Genomic DNA, 10,703 nt, shown 5'->3' with positions numbered 1-10,703 from the left:
AAAAAGCAGAAGATAAGTATGTAACGTTTGGATGTTTAAGAGCAAACGTACTCGAGATCTGAAAGAACTTAGCTTGATGCAAGCCTATGGTCGTAGACCCTGGACCCAGGAGAGGAGGACATCAGGTTCAAGCCCAACCAGGGCGACCCAGTGGGGTCCTGCCTCAGAAAAAGTTTTACATTCATACAAATGAAAAGTATAGTTTCAAGTTACAATTTAAAAGTTAAGACTGACTCTATGAAACTGATACTATTTCATTTGGGTCTTCAGCAGAAAACACAAACATACTGCTGGACACTTTTTCTTTGCTTCTACCATCACAGCATTCTACAAGGGGGAAGCTATTTGAAAAAAGCAACACAAATACATAAAAGCAGGCTCAAAATAAGTTCATGAACATGGAAAGTTATTTAATGACAGCATGCTTGAAGTTACATGTCTAAAGATACAACAGTCCTACAAAGAGGCTTGTACCTGGAGGTCAGCACAGAAAGCCTCCTGTAAATGGCAGCTAAGAAGGAGGAACAGGGTGCTCCTGGAGTGGGTGTGATGTGATGGTTTGTTCAGGGAGTTGGGTGATTAGAAAGGAAAAACCATTTTTAAGTACAAAATATGTGTACAGATGATCAACATTGGCTAGAAAAACAGATTATATTTTTAGGCAGTCTTTCAAATTCAGTCCTCTGTTCTAAATTATCCATTAACAGATTCAAGCTCACCCCTTTATCATTAAAATACATATTTCAAAAAACTCTGACACTGGCACTGCTCTAGTTACAGCTTGGACTTTTCTAGGACATAATTTCACTTTGTTTAAGCAAGAATTCATTAAAGAAGCTATAAATAACCTTTAAATATTTAGCCATGAATAGAGAGTAGACTGGGGTTGATGGCTTAGTTTAGTACTAATATGGAATGCTTTTTAAAAGCTACATTTTAGCATGCATCAAGCTAATGATCAACACTTGCACTGTAATGGTCAATCTGAGACTGAATGTCTCTTTAAGGTGTTTGGCTACAAATAAATACAATATTTCACTTTTTTTTTTTTTTTTTTTTTACTGGTAGCAAAGCAGCCTTGAAGAATGAAAATATGAAGATTGAAACATTAAAAAAAATATTTATTTTAAAAAAATCTATTTTTTTAAAGCATCTGACAAACTTTTCTCTCCCAAAGGATAATCCCGGTAAAGACTGTATGCACAGGGAAAAAAGGTGCTTGCAGGACTTGAACTCAAGAAATGTGTGATGTGGTCTGTATAAGTATACACACAAATAAAAGAAGTTTTCATACACAATTCTAAACCAGCAAGTTTACAACATTTTAGAAACCAAGTTTCATAAAAATTTTACTTGCCCAAAAAAAAAAAAAAAAAAAGTTGTACAAAATATTATTCTTCTAGTCAAAATTTCCCATAAGGTTTGTGTAGCTTCTTGCCTTAAACATTACAGTCTGACATTCAAAGGAAATTTTTCAAAGAATCACCTAGCTGTGAAACCTAAAAGAGATGTAGATTTTTTAAAGTGCCTTTAAAATGTGAAAGCAAGTAATATAATTGTTGAATCTATTTGAAAATTTAAAAGTTTCTTTAACACAGTCCATATGGCAAGCACAACATCACAGCTGGTACAAAACTGCTTGTTTTTAGTTGGAAACACAAAAACAATGCATGACAGTATTCTTTGAAAAGTAAATCGAAATGCTACTACTGTATCCTAAGGCCAATCAGACAGTATTCAGAGAATTAACAAAGCCAGCAGAATATTACAGTATTCAAACATTTACTTTGACTTTAAAAAATGCCATTGATAAAGGTGAGAGAACTATTGCCAAGTGAAGCAAGACGTCTTTCCAACTCCAAGAGCCGAATCTGCTATGTGTCCTAAAATGAAGCTTGAGCTGTAGGTGAAGCCCATTCCCTCTCTAGTTTCTCTGCTGCAATCTGGCAGCTTTGAACTTGGAAACCCTCTTGGCAGATTCTTCCAGTGCTTCTGACAGAACTTCTTTTCGCTCTGGAATAGTGGGTAGGGCATGATGAGCAATGGCTAAGTACGGTGCTAAGGAAGGTGATGAAAATTCTTTTTCTATTACAGTTCCAGAAAAAGCCTATAAGACAAAAATGTATGGTATTAAATATAAATAAAATGCACACAAAAATCTTTACACTCCATTAGCAAGACTTTTTTAAAAAAATTAAAACTAAAGCAACAAGAATTCTGGATAATAAACATCAAAATACTGACTGCTCAGATAAATCAAATAACATTTTCCTTCTATTTTCTATTTGTTTGTTTTTTAAGACAGGGTCTTTCTCTGTAGCCCTGGCTGTCCTGGAACTCAACTCACTCTGTAGACCAGGCTGGCCTCAAACTTGGAGATCCACCTGTCTGGGATTAAAGGCATGTGCCACCACCACCCAGGTTAACATTATTTTTCTTAATTACATTATCAAATACACAGAATTTTTTATGATGGACATACAAGAAAACAAAATGTAAAATGAGTGTGGTGGATCATGCCTTTAATCCCAGCATTGAGGCAGAATCGGGCAGAAGGATCTCTGTAAGCTTGAGGCTAGCCAGCGCTACACAGAGAGACCCTGTCTCAAAAAAAAAAAAAAAAAGAGAAAAAAAATGTAAATCATCTGTTTTGTCTGGGAAAACACAAAATGACAAATAAAGGTCCCCCAAAACACACTTCATCATCTCCAGCTCTCTGTGAAACATCTACTAAACAGAGAAGCTACAAGGGTGTAAAGGGGGCTTCTGTCCAGGCTCCCATGCCTCCCCGCTACCTGACAGTCAAAAGTTTCATTTCACCAATGCTGATATTTCTCTTGTGGGTCTTATTTATACAAGTTTTCAAGTTCTTTATTGCACTTTGCCTCCATTTTTTGAAGGAGATCAGTAAAACCTAAAAAACAAAGGTGCTGAGACTAATGTGAATCAGAACAACTTTCAAAATTCTAGGATAAACAATCCAATGTCATAAATTAGATGTGTCAGCAGAAAAGGGAGGGCAAAATCAAACAAACCCACTCTTTCACGGTGGCCAAGTGCTCGTGGAACTGCATCTAATAAAAATCAACTATGTTCCACTGGAAGGAGACTAGTGACACAGAAATGGCAGAAGGTCGTGCTGTGTCTTTTTATATCAAGAAAAAATGAAGACCAAGGAGTCACTTTTTAAAAACTACCTAGTATTTAGAACCTCTCCCTTGTTAAGAACTTAAGCAAAAACTAAAAACTTTAAAAACTGACACATAAAGTTCTGAGTACATTTTACACAGTTTTGTCTACCAAGTGTTGGAAACGCAGACAACATACCCCTTTGTTCAGAAACCACTGTCAGTCAGCTCCTTGGCACTTTGGCTCAAGGAGCCCACTTCTTCCTACACTTTTTGTTTTTTTCCTGAAACTGTGCATGTCTGCCACAATGTACACGTGCAGGTCAGAGGACAGTTGTGGGAGTTGATTATTTCCTTCCATAGTGGGTCCCTGAGATCACACTCAGGCTCATCAGGATGGCAGCAGCAGGCACCTTTAGCCACGGAGCCATCCCACTGGCTCTCCTGTACTCTCTTTAAGTAAGACTTTCTGTTGCTTTACTTCTCTCCACCCCACTGTTCTCAGCTTATCCCACCATACAGCATGCACCTTCCTCACACCATTTGAGGCCAAGCTGGTAAGCTCAGAACACTAACTTCTAGACACTCCATGTCATGATGAGCATGAAGCCTTCATATTATCTTAAAAAATGTGTCTAAAAAAAAAACACAAGCTGAGGATTAATGGGATCTCCTCTGAATCATTAGAATAAACCACAAAGAATAGGCCTTTGAGATAGAAAACACAGAATTAAGGCACAGACCTCAGTCACTCCTGAGGGCAAAAGCTTCTTGGGGTGATTTTCTTGGAGTTCTTCCAGAGTGCTCCCACTGGCATCAGTGCACGAGGCCTCCTCCCAGCTGGTGCTCCTCAGAAGGCCCCGCCGGTCGTCCACATCAGCAGCACTGCTCTCGCTCGTGTCGCTGCAGACACTATTCTCTCTGCTGCGAGACTTCAGGATTGACTTCCGAGGGACATACTCTCCATTCACAACGTCCACAAAAACCCTGCAGCAGTCCAGAAACTCACTTCACTTCAAGGGCTCATAACTGACAGGATCTTCACAAAGTTTTCTTGATTTTTTTCTACAGATTATCTAAGATTTGTTTTTTGAGGCTATTTGTTTGAGACAGGGTCTCATGTAGCCGAGGCTAATTCTGCCACCTCCACTTCCCAAGTGCCGGAGTTACACATGTCTCACCAAATCCAATTGAGTTTTCTTGTTAAAATGTCATACTCAAAGTAAGTTTGCAACTTCACAGAACGTACCTTATATTACTTTCAAAGATGAGTTTGGGGCCCAATAAAATACAGTGCGTTACTTATGAATACATTTCAGGTGAAAACAGCTTGATTTGCCAAAAATTTTATACACACCTACTTCAAAACATCAGGAATTTTCACCAGTTTGCCAATATGGGTCATAAACGGTAGGTGTTTTCAAGCTGCTCCCTGCTCTGACAGGTACAATATAGGACAAGCTCATGACAGCTGTGGCAGGCAAGTTCTACAAGGAATACCAGCCTCCAATTCTCCAGGGATATACAAAGAGGACTACGAGGAAAAAACACCCAGCACACCAGCAGTTCATGTGGCAGGCCATGTGGTAACTTGGTCTCTTAATCTCTAAGTGGAGCCAGCAGACTACCTCACTCTTTGGTGAGAACCTCCCTGTAAGCAGTCTCCTGCAAACTGGAAAAAGAAGGAAAGGTCCACAGACCACCCAGAACCATCACTCACCTGTAAATATCAGCAGGGCTCCTGATTGCAGGCAGCTCATGGGTAGCATGGCTGCCAGCACTGCTCTTTCGTTTCCGTTTGGCTTCCTCTTTCTTTTCACTGAATTTCAAAGTAGTATTCTTCCCAGTGTTTATTCGAACCTAAAATTGATTCATGAGAAAAAGAAAAAAAAGTAAAAACTTTCATAAAAAAAAAAATCCAGTCCCACATTAAAACAAATAAACTGTTATAGTTATCAGCAAGAGACACAGCTGAAATTTTTTGGCACTGAAATTATGTATGTGACCAAGTCTGACTCTTGTCACATTTCTACAACACCACCATCTTCTTCAACAGCCTATTCTATCACCTGTGTTTTTACCATTGCATACAAAGCAAAATACATTTAAACTAAATTCTATACTGATTATAAGCTTCATCTCCCCTGCCTTCCCCTTATAAATGCATTTGTGTCTTAATCCATGTGCTGCTAGCCTGAGTCACAAGTACAACCACAGATAACGCTTAACTGTCTGAACTGCTTAAATACCGCTAACTTCAGAAAACAAATCAGACTAAGAAAAAGCTAAACTCACTCAAGATTGAAAGCTACTCTTGTGCTGACCTGCCATTTATATCACACTTTCTGTAACATTCCTTCTAAAAGTATTTGTGTGTTTGGCTTTATCTAATGAAATTAAGAAAAATTAAAAGCCTGGGGGAAAAAAATTAACAATGCTTCCTTCAGTTTCAACTGTTCCCCCCAAATTCCAATGACCCTTTAGCTTAATTACAATTAAGGAAAAAAAATACATATAATTATTTCACTTTCTAATAGGGCAGGGATAACTAATGCTTAAGAAATATTAAGTAAGCATTAAGATGTCTCCTTACATAATAGATACTGCAGACTATCCTACTGACCAGTGGGGAGGCCGCTTGCTGACCAGCTCTACCTTACAGGCCTTCAGATACCCTAAAGCACATACCTCAGGCCCTTCAAAACAATGCACAGAGCAGAGGGAATGGGTGGGGGTGGACTGGTGGTAGCCCACCCTTCACCCACAGCTAGTCCACTTTCAACTATTTTTTTTTTTGGGGGGGGGGTGTTGTCAAGACAGGGTTTCTCTGTGTAGTTTTGCGCCTTTCCTGGAACTCACTTTGTAGACCAGACTGGCCTCAAACTGGAATCCCCCTGGCTCTGCCTCCTGAGTGCTGGGATTAAAGGTGTGCGCCACCACTGCTATTTTAAATATTGGGCTTCTACAGTTAGGTATGGAAGAACAAAGGCTTCTAGTACTAAAACAAAGTTTGAAAACAATGGATCACAAGATCTCTACAGTCAATCTCAGCTCCAAAATACTAAAATTCTAAACCCATTATTACACGTCTATATTTAATTTGTCCCAAAAAAAAAAGGACCCAGTTTTTATTCCCCCTCCCCCAAAGTTTTTCTTGTTCCTCAAGATACCAGTACTCACTTGACACCCACATAAAACAACAACCTGGTGTTTAAAAAAAACAAACTAAATAAAATAAATAACTAATCTTATAGCCATTTTCAGATCCCAACATAAACCAAATGATGACAATTTAATCACCTGGAATAAGGGAAGGTGAGTCACAGTCACTTCATTCAAGTTTAGTGTGACCACCATCAGCTAACTACTCTTTTCTTTTTCCATTAGGTGCACTGATCAGACAAGAGGAAAAGATGCTTTTCCTGTTTGGCAGTATTAACAATCTTAATTACTATTAATGTTTTTCTCTTTAAAATACAGAATAGATGATGTTTAATGACAACAAAGTTAAGAAGTATACAAACCCTTTTAGGTTCAACAGTATGAGAGAAATATATTGTTGGTACAGAATTATCTGCTGAAATAGTGTGGTCACTTTCATTATCATCATCATCACCACCACCATCAGCATCTTCATCTTCATCATCATCATCATCATCATCATCTTCTTCTTCTTCTTCTTCATTGCTATGGTAAGAATTTGAACCATTCACCGAACAATTCAAATGACTACTGGCTTGACCATTAGGGAGTCCTGCATTTTGAGCTTGCATACAACATCTGCCAGGAGCAAAGGAGTCTGTCACTGGAGGTACCACATTCACATCTGTGCCATGATCTTCCTTTTCATCCTCAGAAGACACTGTGTCATCTACATTTGCAATCACAGTATCAGGCTTACTAGGTGAAGAAATCAGAGTATTAGTAAGATCAAACAAATACAGAGAATTAACAGAAGCAAGGTTCTTACACCCTTCAACATACTGCTGCTACTCAAACATAAGAACTCTCAGGACATGTATATTTTATCTCTGGACATTGGCTAGATGTAGTATGAATATGATATAATTAAGAAATATGGTTGTGGTGGTACACACCTTTAATCCCAGCACTAGGGAAGCAGGGGCAGGCTGATCTCTGAGTTCAAGGCCAGCCTGGTCTACAAAGTGAGTTCCAGAACAGCCAGGACTATACCGAGAAACCCTGTCTCCAAAAAAAAAAAAAAAAAAAACAGAAAGAAAGAAAAGAAAGAAACAAAAAAGAAAGAGAGAGGGAGGGAGGGAGGAAGAAAGGGAGGACAGAGGAGGGAAGAGGAAAGGGAGAGAGGGGAGGAGGGGAGGAGAGGAAGAAAAAGAAATTTGTAAGAGGTTATCTACCCTATTTCCTGAGACGACTCCTACTACACACGTTTGCTTAGTGTTCTCTCCCACACACATACTTCTGTCTCTCTTTTAAGATCCCATATATAAATCTATAATAAAGCCTCTTAAACTAAAAGAGTAATTTTTAAAAATAGATGTTATATTTTTAAGACCAGAAATTAATGCCCCAAACCCCCAACCTATAACATACTATTATTTTTTATTTTTGGCCTCAGAAATTTTTTAACAGCGTGTACCATTATTTTTCAAGATAAAGGATTTCTACATGTGCACATGAACATATATTTACACACAAATGCACAGTTATCACGCTTTATTCCATAAAGGATCTGAAGACCTTACAAAAATAACCAAACTAAAATTGCAACAGAAATGACATCATGCAAAAATAGAGAGAATCATGACTAAGACTCCTAAATCCAGCACTGGTTTTAAAAAATGAACTAATACCAGTGATCAAAAGGACCTAACAATTCATAGGTAGAACAGTAGGGGAAATTCTTTGTGTCCTATTTTTCACAGAAACTAATTACTGCATATGGTATATCATTTAAGCAAAATAATATAGGAACTTCTGTAGTAGCAAACTTCATATAACACTCTGACAATTCTAAGTGAGTGCTAATGTGTATTTTAAATAGCAGGTTGTTTAAGCTCATACACAGAACTACCTGACCAGATTACAAACTGCCAGCTCAATAAACGGGAAGTTTTTAAATGAAATTCAAGGACAAACATTTTACAGTATCAAATTTAAATCCAAAGCCAATTTTTCTTTTTAACAAGTCACCCAAGGACAGAGCATTATCTTGAGAACAGTATAAAATTATATCACTTAAAATTTGTTATTTAAGAGAGGGGCTGTGGCAGTGTAGAATGCTTGTCTTACAGGACAGAGGCATTAGTTCAATCCCCAGCACCTCAAAAAATAAAGTTTGGTCAACTTCAAATTTTTTGTTCGTATTTAATGCAATTACTGGTTATCAAGTATAATTACTTCATTATATATCACTGGTGAGATCTGAGGAACACAGAGATTATGGGTTTTCAGTGTAAGTGTGCATAAGAACAGCAATGTGCTTTCCTAAAAAGAAATATTGTACAAGAATAATAATCATCTGAGGACAGAAGGATTGCTGATAGGTCTACGGTCTTCTGCACTTTCTTCAATGAGCACACACTATCTTATAAATGAGGAAAAGTACATATTCTCTTGAGAAAACAATATGTCATTAAGCACCTATCAAGTTCACCCAGCAATTCTTCTTGTCTCTCCAGCTCTTCAAGTCGAGCCCATAGTTCCTCATCAGCAAGCAAATCCTTGGGTTTTATATCATTTTCAAAATCTGCTTCAAAAATATTTGAAGTTTTCGGTTTGGAATGAGGTTTATGAGCAATTCGTTGTTTTCCTATTTAAAAAAGAAAAAAGACAACTGTTAGTAGTCTACATGAGAAAGTCAAAGTCTAGAACTGGTAAGACCTTCTTTGAAGAGGAAGTATTGAAAAAGAGGGGGCACTTTACAGGTTGCAGCTCAGCCTCTTGAACCTGCTCAATCAGGCAGTTCAGAGAAGCGCACACACCTTAGGGAGTGTAAGGAGCTGCTCTGGGACTGCAACACCACACAAGCAAAAAGTCAAGATTCACCCTGGTTCAATGCAAAATTCTACCCAAGTAATATCCATTTACCATCCTAAGTCAAGAGACTCCATTTACTAGTGTGATAAGAAACATACTGCCATAAGATACTTCAAACCCTCAGGCACTGCCAAGAATGCATACCCCAGGAGGAATTGATAGAAGCTAATCACCAGAAAGTTGTTATAATTTTATATATGAACAATGCTGTCTTTTAAATTGCTTTATTTTATTTGCAACTGTCATGTGGGGGCAGGAGATAGATCAAATATGAACACAAAACTATCTGCTTTTCATTTAAAAATAGATTTTTCTTAATAAAGCAAATTAAAATTTTGAAGGCGGTAAAGTCTAACATACTATCTGTTATGAGAAATTGTTCTACCAGATGACCTCAACTCTATCCTACAAATTTCCATCTCAAATAACAAATAAACCTTTATGTAAAATGTGACACATATTAAACTTGGAAGTTTTCCTTTGTTTGTTTGTTTGTTTGTTTGTTTGTTTGTTTGTTTTGAAGACAGGGTCTCACTGTGTAGTCCTGGCTCTGTCCTGGAATTCACTTTATAAACCAGGCTGGCCTCAAACTCACAGATCTGCCTACCTCTGCCTCCCAAGTATGGGGATTAAACACCAGTATCTGACTTACCTAAAGTTTTCTAAACTTAAAAACATCAAAATTATGTGTGATTGCCTCATTCTGAGGGCAGTACTAATTCTACAGTGGTGACAATGTTTATGTTGTAGACTTTTAACACATATAATTCTTCATTGGTCACTCAAACAAAATTCTTGTCTTTCTGTGCTCTGATATCTGCTTCCTCTACTTCACCTTATGAAGACTGTGGCTAGAATGTGGTTTCTGTTGGTATCTCTCCTTTCAAACAGTGAACTTTAAAAAATGCTACAGTTGCAAATTACATCTTAAACTATTCAGGACCTTACTACAGAACAACTGGAGAAGGAGCCACTGTCTTCACAGGATAATCCCAAACTGGCAACTTGTCCTTGCAAAGATGTTTTACTGGATGCTCACATGCATGGCCTGTGCAAAACGGCTGTAGGTACTGAGAAGCACAGGCTAAAACACACTGATAATCATTCTTCAAAAACACTGTCTAAAACTTAAAGAGAAAAACCAGCATCAGACAACTCCCAACTGGGCCAAGGTCAAAGATCAAATGAGGAGCAGATTCATGTCTAGAGTATGGGTCTCTTGAGTCTTAGAGGTTTGGGATCATTAGAGAGCTCTGGGTGTGCAAAACAGTCAATGCAACCTACCACTTAAATACATCAGTAAGAAAATAAACTTTAAATCAAAATTCATTTATGTTTATGTAAAAATTAAGATTTATGGATAAAAAAGTATACTGTATAATAAGGCCAAAAGTTTCCAAAGACTCTTTAAGAATCCACACAAGTGGCAAATATCTAAATAATTTCATATTTAACAATCTCATTGCTTACCTTTAAATTCAAAGTCACTTTTAATTTCTTCTCTTATATCAACAATATCACCTGCAGCCTAATTTTTAAACAAGGAAAATGAACATA

At 37.6% G+C, this 10,703-nt stretch overlaps 1 protein-coding gene across 1 annotated transcript in view; it reads right to left on the bottom strand.

Moving 5' to 3' along the window:
* Positions 1 to 385: 385 nt before the first annotated feature.
* Positions 386 to 10,703, bottom strand: part of Uri1 (URI1 prefoldin like chaperone) — a 59,471-nt gene continuing 49,153 nt past the window's right edge. Inside the window, exons 6-11 of the mRNA XM_028877731.2 lie at positions 10,617 to 10,674; positions 8,751 to 8,919; positions 6,653 to 7,028; positions 4,849 to 4,988; positions 3,872 to 4,115; positions 386 to 2,107 (exon numbers count right to left, since the gene is read on the bottom strand). Of these exons, the coding sequence (XP_028733564.1) occupies positions 1,925 to 2,107; positions 3,872 to 4,115; positions 4,849 to 4,988; positions 6,653 to 7,028; positions 8,751 to 8,919; positions 10,617 to 10,674 (1,170 nt within the window). The 3' untranslated portion in view covers positions 386 to 1,924. The remainder of the gene's footprint in view (positions 2,108 to 3,871; positions 4,116 to 4,848; positions 4,989 to 6,652; positions 7,029 to 8,750; positions 8,920 to 10,616; positions 10,675 to 10,703) is intronic.

The sequence above is a fragment of the Peromyscus leucopus genome, chromosome 1 (assembly GCF_004664715.2).
Source record: "Peromyscus leucopus breed LL Stock chromosome 1, UCI_PerLeu_2.1, whole genome shotgun sequence".
Taxonomy (NCBI): domain Eukaryota; kingdom Metazoa; phylum Chordata; class Mammalia; order Rodentia; family Cricetidae; genus Peromyscus; species Peromyscus leucopus.
This window is presented reverse-complemented; position numbering and strand designations above follow the sequence as displayed.